At 41.7% G+C, this 24,230-nt stretch overlaps 1 protein-coding gene across 6 annotated transcripts in view; it reads right to left on the bottom strand.

Moving 5' to 3' along the window:
• LOC136850230 (E3 ubiquitin-protein ligase TTC3-like) overlaps positions 1-24,230 on the bottom strand; it is a 477,716-nt gene that overhangs the window by 363,859 nt on the left and 89,627 nt on the right. For all 6 annotated transcript variants that reach the window (XM_067123873.1, XM_067123870.1, XM_067123869.1 and 3 more), the window contains one exon: positions 12,321-12,458. Coding sequence is in view for 4 of the 6 variants with exons in the window: in XM_067123870.1 (XP_066979971.1) it covers positions 12,321-12,458 (138 nt within the window). In the remaining 2 variants the exon portion in view is untranslated. The remainder of the gene's footprint in view (positions 1-12,320; positions 12,459-24,230) is intronic.

The raw sequence follows: 24,230 nt of genomic DNA, 5'->3' as shown, positions 1-24,230 counted from the left end.
GTACTATTATCAATTCACAGTACCCGTGCATCTGATATCCAACCCCGTCTCTTTAGACACTCCTGATTGGCCATTGATCAGCCAGTAACAGGGCTGCAAACTCATCAGTCCCTTCCAGCCATCACCAAGTCAGCATCTACGCTGCGACCTCTCCTCATGAAATATGTCTTTCAAAGTTATAACTTTCATTACACCTCAATTTTACCTGAAAAAAAGTAGTTTCTTAATTTCATCACTAAACATCATCAAGCTAATGGTTCAAGGATTATAATGATAAATATGAATTATGTACTTCAGTAAAATTAATGCTAAAATATGTATAGTGAAATAAACATGAGGCTATTGTCTGTGTGTGCATCCCTGCTGATTTTAATAATCTTAATGTTTTGCATGTTATTTTCATACTGATAGCCCTACCTATAATTTTTTGGCAGCGCTGTCATCCATGACATTTAAGCTACGATATTGTATGAAACACAAGATGATAAATGATAAATGAACTGCAATGCCATGTAAAGGATGAAAGAATACATTTTATATTAAAAGTTTCATGTATATTTCACTATATATATTTTAGCATTAAGTTTACTGAAGTACAAAATTCATACATCATAATCCTTAAATCATTGGCTTGACAATGTTTAGTGATGAAATTGAGAAACACTACTTTTCTTAGGGTAAAACTGAGGTGTAATGAAAGTTATAACTTTTTAAAAACATATTTCATGAGGAGAGGTCACAGCGTAGATGTTGGCTCGGTGATGGCTGGAAGGGACTGACGAGCTTCCAGCCCTGTGACTGGCTGATCAATGGCGAATCAGGAGCGTCATAAGAGACGGGGTTGGACGTCAGATGCACGGGTGGTGTGAATTAATTATAGCATTGGTGAAATGCTTGCTGTAACCTTACCTGGTAAGAGAGCCAAGGCAAGAAGATACTGCCTTTGGGTGGTGCTCATCTCAACCTGTAGTGGCGTGGAGGTATAGCCGTGGAGCACCTTCATTCCAGTGGGAGCTTTGCAGCGAAGGAGCACTCCGAAGGCTAACAAAGCATCAAGAAGTGCCTTGCCTTGGGTGTAGTACCATACAAACAAACCAGACAATGCTGTTACCTACACATATTAAAAACCAGTACCCATCACTATAAACAAACTGGTGGGTACTTCAAGTACACAGTACCCCCAGGCTCCCCATGACTCAACAACCTGTATCAAGGCGAGGAGATAGAGAATAGATGGAATACCTCCTGTTTTGTCCCCAAACACCATGCCAGCCACTGATAACGGACCTAGGGTACTACAATTTTCGTACACAGGTTCCACCTTGCAAATAGACTGAGTTGCAAACACTGATCTACACCTCCAATGGGTGGATTGAAGAATTGCAGATAGCGACAAGTTATGTTTAAAAGCCAATGAGGTAGCAATGGCTCTAATTTCATGGGCTTTAACTTTAAAAGCAGGTAAAGAATCCTCCCGAATTTCCAGGCCCGAGCATGACTCGGAGATTAGATCTCTTAAAAAGAATGCCAATGCATTCCTGGACAGTGGTCAGGAAGGATTTTGAACTGAGCACCAGAGGTTGCTTGAAGGGCCTCTGATCCCCTCAGTCCTTTAAAGGTAATGTCTCAAGGCCCTTACAGGGCAAAGGGCTCTTTCTTCATCTTCTGGGGCAAGGGTATCAGTTAAATTTCTGATGGTGATTGAATGGGGCCAGGGCTTGGAAGGAGTCTTGTTCTTGGCCAAAAACCTGAGTGCAGAGAAACAGACTGCATCCCCCTAAGAGAATCCGACTCTCTTATCTATGGCCTGTAGCTTGCTAATTCTCTTGGCTGTAGAAAAAAAAAAAAAAAAAAAAAAAAAAGAGGGGTGGTTTTCTTGTCAAATCCCAGAAAGAGCTGGAGTGAAGGGGGTTCCAACAGAGGGCCTGAGAGCCATTAAGGACAACGTCCAGGTTCCAGGAGACAGAAACTGTCCTATCCTGCTTAGTTGTGTCAAAAGGACTTTATCCTGATTAGCCAACAGATCTAAACACAGAACCTAGCATGGCTCTGTATCTTCTCATGGTAGACACAGCTAAACCAATAGAAGCTCTCAAGAAGAACACAGAATCTGCAATCTACGTTATAGATGTTTCAGAAGTAGAGACATTGTGTCTTCGACACCACCTGCGGAAGACTGCCCACTTGGCCTGGTAGATCTTAGAAGAAAACTGATGTATAAACTTTGCAATTGCCTTTGCAGCTGGTGTTCAAAAGCCCTTTGCTCTGACAAGTTTCCTGACAGTCTGAGCATGTCAGAGCAGGAGTGGATAAGCCTTGGTGGAATCGATGTAAGTGCGGCTGTCTGAGAAGACTTGTTCTCTGTGGTAGAAGTCTTGGAGAGTCAACTAACAGCCTGAGAAGGTCCAGGAACCACTCCTTTAGTGACCAAAAAGGAGCTACTTGGGTCGTCGAAGCATTGCTGTGGGTTAAAAACTTGCTTAAAACTTCCCTGACCATGCTGAATGGCAGGAAGGCATACGCATCAAGGTTTGACCAGTCCTGGAGCATGATATCCGTTGCCCATGCCAGAGGGTCCAGGCTGCAGAACAATACGAGGGGCAATGGTTTCTCGACGTTGCAAACAGGTCTATCGACAGCTTTCCCCGCTGTTTCCACAGGTCGGTGCACACCTGCGGATTCAGTGTCCACTCAGCAGGTAGAACCTGTCTGCAGCGACTTAGTTCATCTGCTAGGACATTCAGCTTCCCCTAGATGAATCTTTTAGATGAATCGTGTAACAATCTCGGTGCATGAATCGCATAACAACCTCGGTGTGATTTTCCTGTGCCCAGAGAAGGAGACTCTTTGCAGTTTCGTAGAGGGAGAAGGAGTGAGTACTTCCCTGATTTCTGATGTACGCCAGAGCAGTCATGTTGTCTGAATGGACCGCTACTGTCTTGCTGAGGGTCGCCGCTGCAAACAACTGGAGGCCCAAATGAATTGCCTTCAGTTTCCTTACACTGATGTGGAGTTTCCTCTTCTCCGTGGACCACGCCCCCGGGGAACTTCCATGCCCTCCAGAAGAGCTCCCCAACCCAAATCTGATGCATCTGAGTACAAGGCTAGGCTGGGGCTTGAAGGAAGAGATTTCCCTGCTAAAAGTCTTCCTTCTGATAGTCACCACCAAAGGTCCTCCTTGATTTCTGGTGTGATGGGAAAAATGAACAAGTCCAGAAGAGTTTTCCTGCTCCAATTGGCCTTTAGGAAGAACTGCAGTACTCTCACGTGGAGTCTTCCTAAAGGTACAAACTTTTTGATGGACCAGTGTGTGCCCAGCAGACTCATCCATTCGTTGGCCGAACAGGACGGGAGAGACAGGAAGCTTCGAACTGTCTGAAGGCATGACTCGACTCTCTTGGGGGACGGAAAAGCACGAAAACTTAGAGTTGATCTTCCCTAAACAGAGAATAACTTGAGTCGAAACTAGTTGCGACTTTTGCAGGTTGATTAAAAGGCCCAGATCCTGGGCAAGAAGTGTCTTCCGAAGGTCCTCCGTGCCCTTGTCATAGAAGCCAATCGTTTAAATACAGATGTTGATGACCATGACAGAGCAACTTTGCCAGTGAGCCAAGAACACGGGTGAATACTTGAGGATCTGTAGAGAGGCCAAAGCACAGCGCCCAAATCTGAAAGCCTCTGTCCTAGAACACAAACCTCAGGTACTTACTGGAGTCAGAAAGTGGGGGGACATGGGAGTATGCCTCCTGCATATCGATGGTTACCATCCAATCGCCCTGGTGAATGGATGACGGCTAATTGGTTGGTTTCCATTCTGCATTTTGTTTTCTAAACAAGAAATTCAGGGTGCTGACGTTGAGGACAGGTCTCCAAGCTCCCGATGACTAGGGAACGATGAACAGACTGTTGTAGAAACCTGTGCTCACATCCTCAACCACCTCTACAGCTCTCCTCCTGAGAAGGGAAGAAACCTCTTCCAGTAGGGCCGAAACCCTCTCTGAGCCTACAGAGTAGGCTGTCAATGTGATGGGCGATGACACTAAAGGAGGTTTCTCCTTGAATGGGATGGAGTAGCCCTCACTGAGGACTTTCAAGACCCAAGGCTCTATGTTTCTGGCTGTCCATTTCCTCCAAAAATGGAGAAGCCTAGCTCCCACTTGAACACAAGAGAACAGGATCCTCACTTGCAAGAGGTAGGTCTAGTGGCAGAATTCTTGACTGGTCTGACTCATCGTAGGTTCATGCGTGGTGAAGGCTGGAGTCTTGCTCCACCGCCTCGAAAGGGTTGCTGTGGCAGAGGGGAGACTTTCCTAGAGCCAAGCAAGACTGACTCCATGGGACACTTGGCTGACTGGGCCAGGAGATCTTGTGTTGATTTCTTCTAAAGGTCTGCGGCTATGTGTTCCATCATAGCTGGAGATAAAAGTTGAAAACGATCAAAGGGTGAGAACAGGAGAGCAGACCTCTGGGAGGAAGTAACCCCTTTGGCAGTAAAAGAGCACCACAGTTCTCTCTTTTTCAGAACCCCTAATGAAAACAAAGCAGCCAGTTCCAGGGAGCCATCCCTAATGGCTTTGTCTGCACACGGAAGGACATCCAGCCAGTCCGCAGACAAGTCCCTTGCGAGAATGTCACAGTCTTCTATCTTCTTTGCAAGGGCCCCTACGGTCCAGTCCAAAAAACTGAACACCTCGAAGACCTTAAAAATGTTACAAACTAAGTGGTCAAGTTCTGACGACGTAAACATAATATTAACAGAAGTGAAGGCTGTCCTGCAAGAGGAATCAATCAGGCTGGAGCAGTCCCCTTGGATTATTATTATTAAAATAGTTTAACCAGACCACTGAGCTGAATAATCAGCTCTTATAAGGCTGGCCCGAAGGATTAGGATGAAATGCCAGGTCTAGGCCATAGCCCTAGAACTGGGACCAAACAGGTCATTCGCATGATGATGAATAAATGAAAATGAAGTTTAAAAGAAAAAAACTGTATAACAAATATGCTTTACTCTGAAACGCATGTATACAATAAATACATTTGCTCGTTTCCATGCATACAAAAAAAAAAAAAAAAAAAAATTAAAGATTAAAAATAAAATAAAATTTCATAAAAATAAAAAAAATTCAGAATTACAAAATTTTTTTTTCCTTAAACGCCCTACAGGCTTCTGTATTTTCATTATTTACTTGGATTTATATTTTGTCTATCAAGTTACACTTTTTAATGAAAGATAAAATTGAGATGACTGAAAATGTATAAGATTCTGATAAAATTTCCCCCACTGATTTATTTCCAAAGGTTGATACTCGCTGTTGATTATATTTTGGACACTTGCACAGCACATGTTTGACTGTTATCAACACTTTGCATTCTGGGCATTCGGGAGGAGGGCCACATGGACTGTTCATCAAATGTCCATGTGTCAAACAAGTATGGCCTATTCGCAGATGCGTCAGAATTACTTGTGTTTGTCTCTCTCTCTGACATGATGAGCTCCATTTTCCAATGCTGGATTTTATGTTTCAATTTATTATTTATAGGTTCCTCGTTCCATATGTTTTGCCATTTATTTATAATGATTGTTTTTATATCTGTTATGAAATCACTAATTGGGACTTTTATATTTGTTCTTGCCATGCGGACTGCTTCTTTAGCTGCTTTATCAGCTTCCTCATTTCCTTTAATCCCTACATGGGCAGGGATCCAACATATTTCAATATTTTTTCCATTATTAAACAATTTGTGGAGTTCATATTTAATTTCACTTGGAAGGAGGCAGCGACTCCCAAGGAAGAAGCTTCTCCAGTAGTGTACGAAAGGTATCTCCTAGACAGGCAAGGAGGAGGGGAGCAGAAGGCAACCTTGCCAAGATCCCTGTTCTCCAATAGCCAAACCTCAATCTCGGACAAGGTTTTTCTTGATGAGGAGGAAAGGACCATCTTGGGAACACTGGAAGACTCCGCAAGCTGATTCCTCATCATAAAAGCCAATGCAGGAGAAGCTGGGGCCGCTGGGGTGAAGAAGGTCGAGTAACTAATAAAAATAAAACATCTGAGGATAAGCCGAATTAGCATGATCCTGTTCAACAGTTTCATCGTCGGATGAAATCGGAGAGGAAGCCAAGTCTGACAGATCCTGTGCCACTGCAGTAGGCTTCTGCAAAAGTCCCAAAATACTGTCAAGGTGGCACTGAATAAGCTCCAGCAAAGAATCAGGAACCATATGGGCAGGCGAAACTGCCGAGACAAACTGAAGAGGTGGAGTATGGCACGCAGGGTGTGGTGCCAGATGCCTGGCAGCCGGTGCCAGAAGGACAGGTGGACGCTTGGACACTACTGGGCGCTTGGACACTACTGGGCACTCGGACACTACTGGGCACTAGACACGACTGGACACTCGGACACCTCTGGATGAATGGAAGACAAACACTTCTGAGAGGTGGAAGAGAGATTTGGCGCCAAATGCTGGCACTCCACAACCGAATGCTCAGGAGACAAACATCTGGGACGTCCCAGCAGCTACAAGCAGGATGAGGACTACACTCCTGTTCTCTGGGCCACTTCCATGGGAGCAGAGAAGCACAATCAGTAGCCGAGACGTGCCTTTTCAACGGCTGAGAATCACTGGAAGAGCACGAATGGATGCTTCTTGTCTGCACTAAAGTCCGAATTGCTAGAGGACAACGCATGCACTTCCTTATGGACACCTTTCTAATGGCCCTCCGCTGAAGTCTGGGACTTATGGACAACAGGCTCTACCGAGGGGGCAACTACCTGTGGGAAAACCCCTTGGACTTCCAGTATGCCTCCTCCCAGGTTTAGGGGAGTTTGACAGTGACCTTTGTCTAAGAGCATCAGTGGGGCGATAGTCACCTCCACCACTGACACTGCACTTACATCTATATCACTGGCACTCATCCTGACGCCCAAAATTGCTTACCGTTGACGAAAATCTGGTTAGCACCGTCATTAACCAAGCGGCATAAAACCCGAACGCTGTTAACCGATGCCGCCGATAAGCGAGGACTGCCTGTATTTATAATCTCATAACTTTCTGACATTCTCATTGTTGATTCAGACTGATTCTCATTGTTGATTCAAACAACAATTCCCTTTTTGTCTTATGCTCATCTCTTGTGATGAGCATCAGTTCAACAGGTAATTTTCCAATTTTATTAAAGATATATCTTGATTGTCTTGCACAATCAAAAGCCTTGACCAGTTTGATTTTCCAAAGAGGGAATCAAAGCCAACCAAGGTTGAGTGAAGGCTGTACTTTCTTCTATGTATTCTTTCAGGCTCCAAAGTGCCATAGTTGAAATGTTTGAACTACTTTTTGTTCCTTTTTGTGTTGGGGACTCTTAGCACATAAACATCTGGTTCATGTGAAAATGGTTCCGTTGTCACAATGTCAGGTCCTTTTTCTCACAGGGAGAACCTTTTCCTCACATGGTTCATCAACAATCGGTACGGAAGGTGCAGAGGTCATTGATGTTAAAGGTCTAAGAGGATCTGAAGGTAGGGGGACCTGGAGAAGAATCCTGATACAACCTTGGGCACTTTTGATATTTTGTCACCACGGCTGTATTCGGTCGAGGAGAACTTTTGGGTATGTTAAAAAGGTACTATGGCCTCCCAATGCCTTGGGAGGTAAAGGAAGTCTCCATAAGATCAGAAATATTCAAAATATCATCATTTACAAATGCAGGGCCTTGGAGCTGAGCTATCATGGATTTTGACAACCCAATCATTTGTTCTCTTGAGTTTTATCCCATCAAGAATGGGACCGATGTAGTCACTGTGCATGTACACTGGAAGTGGTGAAGAGAGTCGGTAACCTGTGCAACCTACATCACACATCCACCAGCCTACACCTCAACATGGGGTTGGGATCAGGGGGGCCATCTACACAAAGCTATAAGTTGCAGAAGAGGAAGAGCCTCTTGAACAAATAGGCACATTGTCAAAACGTGATCAATACGAGGTGATAGAGGGGGAAACTAAGTAAGAGAGGGAGGGTTAACGTCAGAAACGGAAGGAATAATGACAATGCATGGCATGTATGACTGACCAACTGAAGTGTCAACACGCAGCTTAGAAACTACTGAAATAACAGTAATATACCTAAATTTACCTATCATTTCCTGAACCACAAGAAGGAGCATATGAAGGTGGAGCAGAGGGAGTAAGAGAGGAATCAACCTATGAGGCAATGGAGGGGTAGAAGAAGGAAGAAAGACTGAGTAGGCTTATAGCCAGCCCTAATGAATTATGTGTGTAATCTATCATCCTCGCACATACTCATTATCCCTACAGATAGGATAGCACAGTGTGACCATCATGCACAACCAATGCATTCGGTTTACACAAAACTCGTTCTTATAAAGCCTAATGCTTCTATCTATGCCTGCTGTAGCTGACATAATGCAAAACAGAAAACAAGCACGACACCATACAAGAGAAAATCAGCCAGATATAATCAAAATTATTACTGCTGATTCAGGGCATGGCACGAAGAATTCTGACAAGAAAGTAAACATTCCAGGACCATCTGGTGGGAACAGGTGATTACATATGGAGACATTCCGTCAGGGTCAGCCAAGCATTTATTCTTTTATTTTGAATGCTAATCGCACCTAGTGGTGCAAAGAAGTAAGCTAACATTAACAGTGGGTAAGATTCATTCTGAATAACACATATTAACGGGTAAGATTCATTCTGAATAACACATATTAACATATTCTATTGAATAAGAAACTTGCAAACTTTCATAAAGTTAAAACTGCAATTGAAGATAATTATAAAAAGTAAAAAACCATTTCAACTGAAGATAATTATAAAAAGTAAAAAACCATTTCAACTGAAGATAATTATAAAAAGTAAAAAACCATTTCAACATTTTACAACCATTTGCAAAGTATTACTTTAGAGTGTACAAAATGCCTGTTACTGACATGAATGTCACACTAGTGAAGACTATCTGATACTCTTACTCTTATCTGCAGAATTTTAAATTTAATAAAAGAAAGGGGTAATATATCAAAAACAGTCCAGTGAAATGATAGTACTGATTAGGTTTACAATTTACACAGCTTATGAATCTTTTAAATTACTTCAATGCAAACACATGACTAGCAAGTTGGTGTCTTGATTGTAGGGCCATCTGCAGCTGCAAAAGTTTTGCAACATTTTTTCCACTCATTTCTTTAAAGCTTATTTTGGTGCTTACAATACCTTTATTAAGAAATGTCAAAACTACAAATGTAACATTTAAATAAGAAATTTAAATCAACAAATTTGTCAAAACTACAAACGAACACTTAAATATAACAAATTTTTAAATTAGTTTGCATTTTTCATAGCTAACAAATCTGCAGTCTTAACATCAGGATAAATCTTTTGGTGCCAGCTGGAAACCGGTAAAATCAATAAGAATTGTTTATGCAAGGAATTGGAGGCATCTGGCATCAGTCATAGGGATGAGGGAGGAAGTGTGGCGTCAAATTCACATGATGCCAGTTCAACTGCATCAGTGGGCGATTGACAACTCAGTGGATGTCACGGCCAGGTACATTCCATATGAGAGGAATGAAGTGGCCGACAAGCTAAGTCGTCAAGGTCAAGTCCTAGGGATGGAGTGGTCTCTGCATCAAGAGACAGCGGAAAGGCTTTTTCATCTGTGGGGGAGACCAATGATAGACCTCTTCGCAACAAAGTTCAACAGGAAGCTACAGGTCTATTATTCAGTAGTTCCAGATTTCTTCACCGTGGCAGAGGACATACTTCAACATCCATCGGACAATCTGGAAGTCTATGCATTCCCCTCCCACCTTTGGCCTGATCTGTCACATCCTGAACAGAGTGATGATTTCTCAGAATCTCAGGATGACCTTAGTAGTTTCTTTGTGGCCTCAAGCAGAATGGTTTCCGGGTCTGCTATCGGTGCTTTCAGCGGTTCCGACAGAGATCCCCTCATGGCACAACCTCCTCTGTCAACCTCATATAGGGATATCTCATTGATCAGTAGGGTCCCTATCTCTTCACGGCTGGAGACTGTCCAGTATCTCCTGTGAGTGAGAGGTTTCTCTCACAGAGCAGCGAAAGAGAAGTCTGGCTACCTCAGAAGATCTTCCTCAGCCGTTTACCAGGGAAAATGGGCCGTCTACTGTGATTGGTGTCACTGACGGGGTTTCTCTCCACTTGGTACATCTATTCAACAGATAGCTGATTTCCTGATCTTCCTCCAAACAGAAAATCACCTTTCTGTTTCTGCCATTAAGGGCTATAGGGTTGCATTGGGGTTAGTTCTACATCTGAAAGACATGAACCTAACTTCCTCTTGGGAAATCCCTATGCTGCTCAAAAGTTTTGAACAGTCTTGTTCTCCTAGTGAACTTAATCCAACTATCTGGGATCTGACTCTGGTGCTTAGTAGTATCACTCGAGCCCCATAAGAACCATTACGAAGGTCTACAGACAGAAAGTTGACCCTCAAGAAGGTTTTTCTTCTGGCCTTGGCTTCATCAAAGAGAGTGGGTGAGCCCCATGGTCTGGCTTTTGATGTTAAACATACCAGGGGTTGGGGTCAGTAGCCTTCAAATTTGTCCTGGAATTCATACTAAAACTCAAAATCCCTCGGTCCATGATGACATTTTTATTTCCTTTTCCATCCCTTCCCTTGGGGATTTTATTGACAACGATCCAGATGAGTTACCACTATGTCCTGACAGGGCACTGAGTAGTTATCTGAAAAGGACTCAACACCTCAGACCCAGGTGCCAAAAAATTTTTGTTAGCACAGGCCAGAAAAAGCAAGAAGTGTCCAAGAATACCATTTCCTTTGGCTACATGAAGTGACTAGACATCCCTACACGTCCTCATCAATTTCTACAGCCAATGCTGCGCATGCATAAGCACATGACAGAGGACTAGAATCCTCCTTGGCATTCAAGAACTTATCTGTTCATAGGATTTTGAATGCAGGTTCTTGGCTTCGCCAAACCATCTTCACATCCTTCTACCTGAGGGACGTTGCCCACAGGTCCTTGGACATTTTTTCGTTGGGTCCGGTGATGGCTGCTCAACAAGTTGTGTAGCTCATCCAGTGCCCCTGGTGGGACAGTTTATATCTTGCCAAAGATGATGGTATGAAAGTGAAAATGATTGAAGTGGATGGTCTATTTCATTTTCCCTTTCTTCTCTACCTATGGGCAGTAGGAAGATTGATCCATCCTATGCAGGAACTGGTAGATGCAGGTGAGTGAAGTATCCTTACTGTTAGAGTATTTAATATTCTACATGAATACAGCTTTCAGTAGCAAGCCCTCCCTCTCTCTAGCAAGGAGAGAGAGGAATGATAACAAACATGTCTAGGTGACTACCTTAGTTTTTTATCTAAACAGATATAGATCTTTAACTTCCTCCTATGCAATGAATCTGCACTGTTTTAGTCTCAAAGTCTGACTGTTAGATACCCATCTATCTAACAAGAGGCTTGGGTCTCCTTCCTTTGAATTCTCTTATCCAGGAAGTGTGACCAGGTGTGCTGAACCTCCAGTCAGTTCAAGATTCTCTGACCTCCCACCAAAGGTGAGTCTATCCTAATGTTAAGACCCAGGTTTGTTCCGCATATGAATAACAAATTTTTCAATTAATTTGTATTTTTCATAGCTAACACCTGTGGTCTTAACAATTACTGCCCACCTCTAGACACCACTCTTTTAGTTAACCCTGGGCTGGAAAAAAAAAAAAAATATGTCGCAGGGTTGAAGACTAGGTCGCTGTCCACTTCCTCCCTCATCCCCGTGACTGATGCCAGATGCCATCAATTCCTTGCATAAACAGCTCCTATTATTTTTTACTGGTTTCCAGCTGGTGCCAGAAGATTTATCCTAATGTTAAGACCACAGGTTTGTTAGCAATGAAAAATACAAATTAATTTAAAAATTTGTCATTTCTACATAACAGAATGCCATGCTTATTCATTTATTTTTTCTAGGTAACAATTGCCTACGGATAACAAACCCCACATTTACACTTGCCATCATCCAGCTCAAAGCAAGTCTCTCCCAAAACTGGTTCCTGCATTAGTACAGAATGGAGGCCCCTTGGTCAGATTTTTTAGATTTATGACAATTTTTGACATGGGAATGCTAGTATGTAATTTTAAATATGTTACAAGGATTCTTGCTCTTTTCAGTTAGTGCAAAGGTAAATAGCATTCTACAAAAACTAAGGTTCTTGCCTAATACTCACGCTGAATAACTAACTATGCAGTCTTTCACCAAAAATAACAATAATAAACAAACTGATATATCATACCGCCTTCACTGCAATAATACCACCAACTCCAAACTTCCTGGGGGGATGTCCAATAACCAACACTACAACAGGTGACACGTGCTTTCCATCCGAAAGACGCAGGTAACAAAGTTCTTGAGACACTTCCACGAAAATCACCTGCAAAATGAAATTTTGTAATAGCGATCAGCTGGTAATACCACTTACAGTAACACTTGCCTGGAATGATCAATACAGTATTCATTTGTTTAACCAGACAAGTGAGTTAACATTCTTAACTCTCAAAAAGTGGTAGACCAAATAATTTGTTCTTGATGAAATATATTAACTCTTAATCAATATACTTCAATTACAGTGCTAAATATGATTTGAAAAACTGAAAATGTTGCTGAGTCTGAAAAATTTCTTATAATGGTTTGTTTCCAATACAGTACTTGTTGGCTGAAAGCTGGACAATCACTATGATATGTTCAACTGTTAGTGTTGATCCACATTACCTACATTTAGGGATTAGATTATGTGGATTATTCATCAAATACATGAGTCACATGTGTGTGACCAATTTGAAGACAGAATATGCCAATGTGGTATTCCCTTTGGAATGAAGAATACCATAGTCCAAAAGCTTGTGTAAACTGTTTAAATCTATTATTGTCTGTAAACTGTTGAAATCTATTAATGTCAGTCATCATTCCACAATTCTTGACAATTACTGAAAATGACACTTTTATAATAAAATAAAGTTTTATATATACTTACCAAGTAACTACATAGCCATTAGTTTTTAACTATTTGAAATGCGCAATAATGCTCTATTGTTTTGGTGTAGGTAACTAGACCACACCCACTCTTGGGGAAGAATAAGTACAACACAGCTGAAGAGCTCAAATCATTTGTGCCCTATGTCCATGAGAGGGGAGGAGGGAGGGCTCCAATCATTTAGTTATTTGGTAAGTAGGGCTCCAATCATTTAGTTATTTGGTAAGTATTTACAAAACTTTATTTTATTATAAAAATGTCATTTTTATTTAAGTAACTTACCAAGTAACTACATAGCTGAATCCCACACTGACAGGTGGTGGGATGAATGGACATATACTACTCAAAAACACTCAGTAATAGAGATGAATTTGGGATAGAAAAGTAGCTAGCATTGGTGGAATGCTTGTTGTAAGCTTACCTTGTGAGAGAGCTACAGCAGGAAGATACTGCATCTGGTTGGAGCTGATCTCAACCTGTAGCGATGCGGCAGTAAAATTGAGGGTTGTCTCTAAATCCAAGGGGTGCCAAAGCCTTACAAAATACAGCAAGTGCCCTTGCCCTGGGCAATAAAATCAATCAGAAAATTCTGTTACCCACACATATTAACGACTGGTGGGTACTCCAAGTACACTGCATCCCCCAGGCTTCCCAAAAGAACTCAACAACCTTTATCAAGGCGAGGAGATAGATGAACAGAAGGAATACCCCATCCTTCGTCTCCCAATACAGTAATACCTTGACCTTACACGATTCAAGTTGCGCGAATTCACAGACACGTGAAATTTTCACTGGAACCTACTAATTGTCATACACTATTTTTTCACAGACACGCAACATTTGTAAATCCTCGAGAGAGGAGAGGGAGACAGTGAGAGAGATAAGGGTTGTCCTCACTAAAGATAGTGAAATTATTTATGAATTATTAGAGAGAGAGAGAGAGAGAGAGAGATTGTCCTTACTTGAAATATCCAGTTAAATTATTTATGAATTATTAGAGAGAGAGAGAGAGAGAGAGAGAGAGAGAGTTATTTACGTTAGATATCTAAAATGGAAATTCATGATTTATGAAGGAAAAAGGAAAAAGGAGAGAGAGAGAGAGTACCAGATATCCTTTGACATGACGTGGGCAACGATTGACATATTTGACAGCTTTGCCCTCACCCCTCTCTTCAAAGGTTTCACAAAAGATCGGGAAATGATACAGTATTTGTTTGCTTAAAATATCACATAATTTACTATGGACATGTATAAATTTTGTAATTACAGTTTTTTTATTATTATTATTATTATTATTATTATTATTATTATTATTATTATTCCATTGGTGGAACCAATGGAAGTGAGGCTGCTTGAGGAGGCTTTGTTCCTGAGGCAGAAGTCTATCTGGAGGCTGAGAAGGTCCAGGAACCACTACTTTTGCATCAATGTGTTGCTGTGGGATACAAACTTGGTTAGGACTTCTCTCACCATGCTGAACGGCGGGAAGGCGTACATGTCCAGGTTCATCCAGTATAAGGGGAGGCAATGGTTCTTCAACATTACAAACAAGTCTATCGATGGCTTTCCCCACCGTTTCCACAGGTCGGTGCACACCTGCAGATTGAGGATCTATTCTGTAGGTAGAACCTGTCTGCAGCGACTTAACTTGTCCACAAGAACGTTTGCTTTGCCCCGGCTGAAACGAGTCACAATTCTGGTGCGAATGTTCTGTGTCCAGACAACTGATTCTTGATACAGGCAGTCCCCAGTTATCAGCAGCCTCGGTTACTGGCAATCCAGTTTTACGGCGATTGTCTAGCGACGAACAATAACCGGTTATCGGCACCGATTGCCTCTTATCGGCGGCGCTGATCACCGGTTATCGAGGCCGCTAACCAGGGATCAGTGCTATTATTGCCGATTTTCGGTTGTCGTCACGCCGTCGGGAACAGAGCCCCGCTGATAACCGGGGACTGCCTGTATAGGCCAATGCAGTCGTGTTGTCTGAATGGACTATGACTGTCTTGTTGGATGTTAATGTTGCAAAATGCTGAAGGGCCAAACGAACTGCATTCAGCTCCCTTACACTGATGTGTAGCTGTTTCTCATTTAGAGACCACGTCCTGGAAACTTCCATTTTGTCTAAAAGAGCCCCCAACCCACATCCAACGTGTCTTGAGTATAAGGTTAGGCTGGGGTTCAGAGGATGTAGTGGTTTCCCTATTAGAAATCTTCTACGAGCCACCACCGGAGGTCCTCCTTGATCTCAGGGGTGATGGGAAAAATGAAGGAGTCTGGAAGAGTCCTCCTGTGCCAACTGGCCTTTAGGAAGAATTGCAGGACTCATGTGTAGTCTTCCCAAAGGCACGAACTTCTTGATGGATGAGAGGGTGCCCGGCAGACTCATCCATTCCTTGGGTGAGCAGGACGGGCAAGATAGGAAGTTTCTTACTTTCTGTAGGCAAGATTGGATCCTTTTGTGGGATGGAAACACCCGACAACTCCTCATCCTCATCCCCAAATCAAGAATCGATTGAATCGGGGCTAACTGCGACTTCCGTGTGTTGATTAAGAGGCCCAATTCTTGGGCAAGGAGAAGATTTTTTTGAAGGTCCTCCATGCATCTTGCTCTTGATGGGGAACATAGAAGCCAGTCATCCAAATACATACATACGTTGATATCCATGAGATGGAGCCATTTTACTAGAGAGGCGAGAACACGGGTGAATATTTGCAGAGCTGTAGCGAGGCCGAAGCACAGAGCCCAAAGCTGAAAGACTCTGCCCTGGACCACAAACCTCAGATACTTCCTGAAGTTCAGCTATACTGGAACATGGAAATACATGTCCTGCATGTCGACTATCACCATCAGTCTCCTTGGTGAATGGCTGACAAGACTGATCGGTTCATTTCCATCTTGAAATTGGTAGTCTGAACAAAGAGGTTCAGTGTGTTGAAGCCCAGGACAGGTCTCCAACCTCCCGATGACTTGGGGACGACAAACAGTCAGTTGTTAAAACCTTCTGTGCTTATGTCTTCAACCACCTCTACAGCTCTCTTCCTGAGTAGATGTATGAGACCTCTTCTGACAGGGCCAAAAACCTCTCCAAGCCTATTAAGTAGGCTGATAAGCTGATGGGTGAGGAGACTAGAGAAGGTTTTTCCTTGAACAGAATGGAACAGCCCTCCTTGAGGACTTTGATTACCCAGGGTTCTGCATTCCTGGCTTCCCATTTGTCTCAAAAATGGAGAAGCCTGGCTCCTATGGGGACACATAGAGGACAGGATCCTCACTTGCAAGAGGCAGGTTTAGAGGACGACTTCTTAACTGGTTGGGCTGATTGCAGGTTTGTGCACAGGCGGGCTGAAACTTAGCTCTGCTGCCTCAAAAGGGCCGCTGTGCAGCGGGGAGACTGTTCCTGCACTGAACGAGATCAAAGTACCACAACCTGACTCCTTGGAACACTTGGTAGATTGCACTAGCAGATCTTGGGTCAACTTCTGCAAGTCTGATGTGACATGTTCTACTGTAGCTTGAGGGAACAATGTGTATCGATCCAAAGGTGCAAACAGGAGAGCCGACTTCTGAGAGGGAGTGACCCCTTTTGTAATGAACGTGCACCACAGTTCTCTCTTTCTGAGAACTTCCATGGAAAATAAGGCAGCCAGCCCTTGAGAGCCATCCCTGATCGCCTTATCCGTGCATGAGAACTCCTAGCCAGTCCAATAAGAAGTTCTCTTCAAGTCTGATAAGAAGTTCTCTTGAAGAGTGCTGCAGTCCTCAACCTTCTTAGCCAAGGTCCCCCTCACCCTTGTGGTTCAGTTCCTCCTCAGGCCCGCTCCCCAGCCTGGCAGGAAACCTGCCTCCCTCCAGGGAAGCAGCCTCTGAGCAGTCTAAGAAACTGAAGACCTTTAAGACCTTAAACATGTCCCTGACTAAACGCTCAAGTTCCGAAGATGTGGCCATAATCTTGGCGGAGTTAAACGCTGATCTCTGCACTGAGTCAATAAGACTCATGAAGTCCCCTTGGGAGGTGGTAGAAACTCCAAAGGAAGGTACTTTCCCAGTGATGTACGAAAGGTACCTTCTTTGTGACAAGCAAGAGGGAGGAGCACTAAAAACAGCCTTACCAAGATCGCTCTTCTCTACTAGCCAACCATCAATACTGGATAAAGCCTTCCTAGATGATGAAGAAAGGACCATCTTGGGTAGCCTGGCAGACTCTGCAGGATGTCGCATCATAAAGACTGAACTCGGAGACGTCAGGGCCGCTGGACAGAAAAAACAGAGTAGCAGAAGAAGTAGTATTTCAGAAGAGCCACGTAAGCAGAAGTAGGTTGCTCCTGTTCAATGGCTTCTTCATCCGATGAAATAGAGGAAGGAGCTAAGTCTGGAAAATCCTGAGTCACTGAAGGCTGCTTCTGCAGAAGTCCTACACATGCTATCTAAACAGCATTGGATAGGTTCCAATGACGGATCTGTAACTGCTGGGAGTGGCGCTGAACACTTGGCTATGCGCCAATAGCCAAACAGACAGGAGGATGCACTGACACAGGTGGACACTCGGACACAGGGGAACACTTGTACCCAGGTGGGCATTCAGACACAGGTGAATACTCGGCCAATTGGTGCTTGGATATCACTGGTCGTTTGGATACTGTATGATCGGACACTAGACGCTTGGACACTGGGCGCTGGGACACTGGGCGCTTGGACACTGGGTACCTGGACACTGGGTACCTGGACACTGAGTGCTTGGACAGTGTGTACTCGGAAACTGGGCGCTCGGACAGCTTCTTCAAGGAGAAAGTCTGTTTCAGTGCCAAATACTGAAGATTCATGAGATTCACATCCGGACTATCCCAAAAACTGCAGAAGAGAAGAGGACTGCGCTGTTTCCTGGATAGCTTACGGGAAGCGGAGAAGCTTGCACAACAGACAGAACATGCCTTTTCAACGGCCTAGAAAGTCAAAAAGCACCTAGTGCGCCCTCTGTCTGCACTGGAGTCAGAGTCACTGTGCGACAGAGCATGCGCACCCGTATAGACACGTTTGCAATGGCTGTTCGCCAAGTCTTGGGATTTACGAACAACAGGCTCAGTTGAGGGGGGGCAACTAACCGTGGGCAAACGCCCTGACCTCCCTTGGACCTCTGGTTTGCCTCCTCCCAGGTTTAGGAGAGTCTGACTGGGACCTTTATCTAGGAGCATTGGTGGGATGAGTAGTCACCTCCTCCACTGACACTGCACTAGCACCAACACTAATTACACTCATTTGGTCCATCAGGGCCTTAACAGAAGACCCAATTTGGGCTACGGTGTTCACTAAAAGACCAAACTTCTAGTCTATCCTGGCTTTGAGGCTGGCGATGGCATTGGGGCTGGAAGAATGGGAGCCAGGTAATGGAGTAGCTGGAAAAGTAGGAGGGCTGGTATTGGGGGAAAAAGCAGTCACAGGCCTAGAAGGAACAGGTATATTAGCAATACCCGATTTCGGAGAAGAAACCTGGCTGGCTAAACTCCTAGCTTTGGCTCAGGAAGCCACCTTTCTCTGCCTGTCTCTCTGAAGTTTGTTAAGGTGAGAGTCCAAAACTTTCCACTTCCCCTGATCCCAATCTTTACATTCTTCACATTTAAGATCAAAAAAACACATCTGTCCTCTGCAATGGCATGTAGTGTGAGTCATATTTAGCTGAAGTTTGTCTGGTACTACAGCCTTTGCTGCAATACCTGATACTAGACAAACTAGAATCAGACATAATAAGTCACAATCAGTTAATTAAATCGTCTAAATCGAGAACCAGCTAAGCTAATGATGATTAGCATGCCACCAAACCAAAAGAATACTTCACCAAATAAGGCAAAGCCACAACCATCCGGCAAAATTTCACACAAGAGCTGCCCAACCAACCGATGATCAGTTGTTGACTAGCAGAAACAAACTGAGCTCTTCAGCTGTGTTGTACCTGTTCTTCCCCAAAAGTGGGCAGGGCCTAGTTACCTACACCAAAACAATAAAGCGTTACCACAAATTTCACATTTTAAGCTGCCACGATAGTTAGAAACTAATAGGCATGCAGTTACTTGGTAAGTTACTTACGGTATATGGATCCAATATATTTCAACATTTTTTATAGTGTAGCTGCTGTTCGTCCTCAGAGGAGTTACACTCTCATGGTCCCTCTAAGGCTCCTTAAGACAGACCAACCCATTACAAAGAATTCTTTTCTAGTTGTTCTTGGCCAGAATAGTGCTTGTTGGCACAGTGATAGAATATTAAGGACTCAGGACAGGAGGGTTCCATCTCCTGTCCTACAATGACTACCTACGGCTCTCTATGTCTCACTCACACAGATGTGGCAACAGCATAAGTTGGCCATCTTCATTATACTCTGGCCTGTCCAAGAGTTCACTAGTCCCCAGTTCTGCTCCAGAAATCATGTTCGACTACACATTTTCCCTTTTATTTTTCCCCTCATAACACCAATCAAGCTAAGTACTTAGTTTTACGACCCACTGAAAAGTTTTATAGTTCCTTAAAATTTTAACAGGCAGGCTCATATTGTTCAAACTGGGAATGAGTAGGCCCTTTGCAAGGTGAAAAGTTAGGAGTAGACCACTAGACTATGCTGTAATTGCTGTGCTATCTTTTTTTTTTTAACAAAGTGAGAATTACCATTAATGCATTAATATTAGACAATTTTGTTATTGAAACTTATTATGTGATAACCTGACTTTACCTTGAATAAAAAATTCCTGAAACACTTATTGCCAAAAGAGTGGAGGTCATCCTGAGATATTGGTGGGGAAGGCACAATAATCCCACAGCCAGATCAGACATAATTAGGTACGCCACCTTCACACCACAATGAATAATACATATATTGGTTCGTATGTTGTTTCCTGTTCTTTATTGCCAAACCTCATTGGTATCCGGAATAAAGGATATGGTCAATAACCTGTGACTATGCCTTGGACCAAAAATTATTCTGGGTTTCTGGGATTTATTTATTAGGTAGGAGCTAAGCCATTTCGTCACTTATCAATTTCTTTTGTAAGCTCCTTTGAGGACGAACAGCAGCTACACTACACTGCACTACAAAAAAAAAAAAATAAAATAAAATAAAATAAAAAAAATTGGTACCCGTTGTGAGTCCTCAAACCCAACCACTTTTCCTGACGAAAAGGCATGGGACTGGGGTGAACATTTACCTTGCACAGACCTGGCGTGTAATGAAGATGGCTGACTCATGCTGTTGCCACATCTCCGCGAGTGAGACGTAGAGAACCGTAGGTAGTAATTGTAGGACAAAAGAGAGCCCTCCTCTCCTGAGTCCTTTATATTGCCAACAAGCCTTATTCTGGCTGGGACCAACTATAAGAGAATTCTTTGTAATTGGTTTGTCTGTCTTATGGAGCCCCGGGGGAACCTCAAGAATGTAACTCCTTTGAGGACTTACAGCAGCTACCAAAAATAGGTTTTTCCTATGCCAAAACCTGTTTTATGCTAGCTTCATATCATTTGTAAAATGAAAACTTACTCTGTTGAACAAAGGATTTTGATTTTGACAATTTTGAACAGCTTCTGAGCACTTCTGAAGATATTGAAAATTATAAATTTCTGAGGTTGATGTTATAAATTTCTGAGGTTGATGATAGTAATTTAACTGCTGACCATACTGCAAACATTTCTGTTATCAAAACAGATTCATTATTGAGTAATGAGATTTGCCTTGTTTCATTAGAAGTTACTCCAAGAAGTTCTACAATGGAAGAGATTTGGATCCATCCATGCAGGTTGTGTAATGTGGGCCTTTGCGTCTTATATGTTCTGTATGTTGTTATGATATGGGTACATATATGCAAAATTTCTAGATGGTTAGTACAAATGTATACAAACATGTAATTAATGCTAATTCTAGGAAGGGAAAATTCTAGATGGATGAATTCTGTTGGCATTTATTGACTTAAAAAGCTCTGTTACCTCTATACAGTATAGGGAATGGTGGTGGAAAATTGTTAATAAAATGTCTCTAGTGAAGATCCACCATTTTTGACCTGGACAGATTTGCATGAGAACAACTTCAATGCTCTAATGAAGGTTTTAAGGGTTTCATAGTGAACTGAACCTAACCTTTTTAATTCTGAGTCTGATGCTGAGCCTTATATTTGGCTTCCATGGTCTAAAATAGATAGGGAGGTTGCTTTATATTATAACATCAGGGTTGACCGGTCAGTTCCCCAAGTTGTATGTGATAGCCCTCTATCAGGTCCAATGCATTTCTGCCTTTGGTATTTATATATGCAATATGTGATTTCCTGTTCAAGTGCATATGAAAGATTAAACCTAAGAACTTTACGTTTGGCATGTAAGTATCAGATTTTCTCTCATTTTTGTCATAATTCTTTTTCCATCTGATATATTCATAAAACAAGACTGCTTCGCTGCTTCTGCAGAGAACTGGAAGCCTTCTGCAGGTGACGCTATTAAGAATACAGTACGTGGGCTCATCATCAGTTTGAGATAGAGTACTGTCAAGACATCCATATACAAACTAATTCTAATCTCACTTGGTAAGTCATATGTGGAAGAACAATGTGAACTCAAAACACTTCCCAGTGGGATACCATTTTCTACCAGGGATACCATTTTCTAATTTATACATCTGAATAAATATTATTTGTACCTAAAAGTGCAGTCTGTTATGGAAAGTTTCTTAGGAATATATTTGTACCTAAAAGTGCAGTCTGCTATGAAAAGTTTCTCAAGAATAATGGTGGGTGGCTTTGATACCATCGTATAGTCGTCAATACAGCATATCTACAAGTAATTTGCTAACCATTCCAGATAGTGCAATAGTTATTTCTTTTCATATCCATTTTAAATAAGATCATCAAAGTGACACAGTGAGTCAAGTTTAGATCTAGTTTTCAGTGACCCATATTGAGTTTGGATGACTATATTATTTTCTTTAAGCACCATGTTAATAGTGAATTCACCATTTTTTCCATCACTTTGAATAGACAGCTTGTTGAGATAATGATAAATAGTTTGGTGGATTACTAGGATCTTTGCTTGGTTTGGTTTACTGGTATCACTTTGTTGCCATTCTTTTGGAAACTGTCCAAAGTTGGTTGAAAACTGGAGTATATAACTTTAGGCTATGGGGGCTATGTGCTTATTAGTGAAAACTGATATTGATATGGAGATGTGCTACTACATGAGGAAAGGGCAAATTCTAGTTCTTCAATGATAAAACATTACAATGTAGATATGCCATTTCAAATTTATTTTCTCTGACTTTTTCATTTATGTACACAAGAGTGTTCATCATGATTTTTTTAAATATTTATATAAATGTTTTCCAGGTATATTTGATACTGCATATGGCTTGTGAACTCACTGCCCACTAACATTGCATATGGATCAAGAGCTTTGTGCCCACAGACATGAACCCTTACAGGACGGGCCAAATATACACTGAAAATACCCAGAGACCGGGCAAACTTGAAGGTTGAAAAGAGAGAGAGAGAGAGAGAGATGATACCAAATGCACATGGTACAAAACAAAATATTCTAAAAAATATTCTGTACTTTCCATGAGAAGTTGAAAGTGAATATTTCTAAACCTACTCGGGGCCTCTCTTCTAGGACACTCGTAAAAATACACTAATTTCGTAAAAATACACTAATTACACATGTTCTTATGTCTTTTTCATTTTATTTTTTAAAATTACAATTACAGCTCACATGATACCATAACAAATAAGAACTAAAATCAGTAACAATCCCTGAGTATATTTATGATAAAATATTTATGATGTACTACTGAGATATGAAATGTAGTAACTTTTAGTGAAGTTATAAATGTTTTCTAATTTTTTTTGTACTTTACTTTGCAAAATTACAATTACAGATGACATATCATAAACAAAGATACAAATTAAAACCAACAGCAATCCCTGAGTATATTAGGGGCATATATATACAAGATATAATGGGACAGGGAGATGTAATACATTCCCCTATGAAATCTCATGTCACACTAATCTCCCTGTATCCTGATCTGAAGTGTGTATGTTGCCACATAGTCATTTATGGCCCATTTAAGTGATAAGCACATTTTTCTACAAAATATGTTCAAATATTATGGCACAAAATAACAGTAGTCATATGAGCTGGACCAGAGAGTTTTATACACAATTATTGGAGATCAAAAACGCCCAGCCATCGCTTAAGGGTTAAGGCATGTCTCGGTGCTTGATCCATCCATTAATTTTTCTAAACTTTTGCCAGATTTCTCTAACTGTGGTATATTTTATGCTCTAGACAGTTTCTATGAAACTATTTTTCATTTTATGACTTCTTTCTTAAATTTTGGTTACGCATACCCAATTACAGTGTTTTGATAAGAATTATTTCTTATAAATTTTTCATCTATGAAAGGAAAAGTTTGTAAACAGATTAATTAATCATTTCCTTAAACAGACAATTCTGTATTTTTGATAAATCAGTTCTGATAATTGCAATAGAACTACCTGACTGAGCTTGCAAAGGAACTATTACTGCTGGATAATAATCATCAGACTCATGCCATTCAAATTTTTACTATAGGATAAGAGTATAGAGATGTATCAACTGATGACATCTATATGAGTGCTAAGAGAATGTGTTTCCATCATTTTTCATAAAGATACACTGTTATCAATTCAGTGCTCTTTTTCTATGACCAATCTGTCAGTGGTTGGCAGTTTGAATTCCAAAGAAAGTTGAAATTACTTAGCAACAGCAATGACTGTAAATCTAGTACAGTACACTAGAATAATATTAAAGTCTGGCTGGCTATATATATTACTAACAAATACATCATTATTTCCAGGAACATGTAATATTACAGCAGAATACTGAAATGTAGGACTGAATTACTTACATAATTGCAGTTCCATGTTTGTTACCAGTCTTCATGGGCTGACTGGGCCAACTGGTGACTTTTAATCTGCTTATCAGTTAGAACAAATTCTGATTTGAATTCTATTTACATTCCACAGTATGAATTAAAAACTTAATGAGAGAGGTGTCAGATTATGGTGACATAATGATTTGCAATGTTTCTTTTAAAGCATCTATTTGGATCTATATTGGTATTTTTCATTGTAGTGTTGGATGTTTACTTTTCATTACTTATCAAT

The sequence above is a fragment of the Macrobrachium rosenbergii genome, chromosome 21, assembly GCF_040412425.1.
Source record: "Macrobrachium rosenbergii isolate ZJJX-2024 chromosome 21, ASM4041242v1, whole genome shotgun sequence".
In the NCBI taxonomy this organism is placed as follows: Eukaryota; Metazoa; Arthropoda; class Malacostraca; order Decapoda; family Palaemonidae; genus Macrobrachium; species Macrobrachium rosenbergii.
This window is presented reverse-complemented; position numbering and strand designations above follow the sequence as displayed.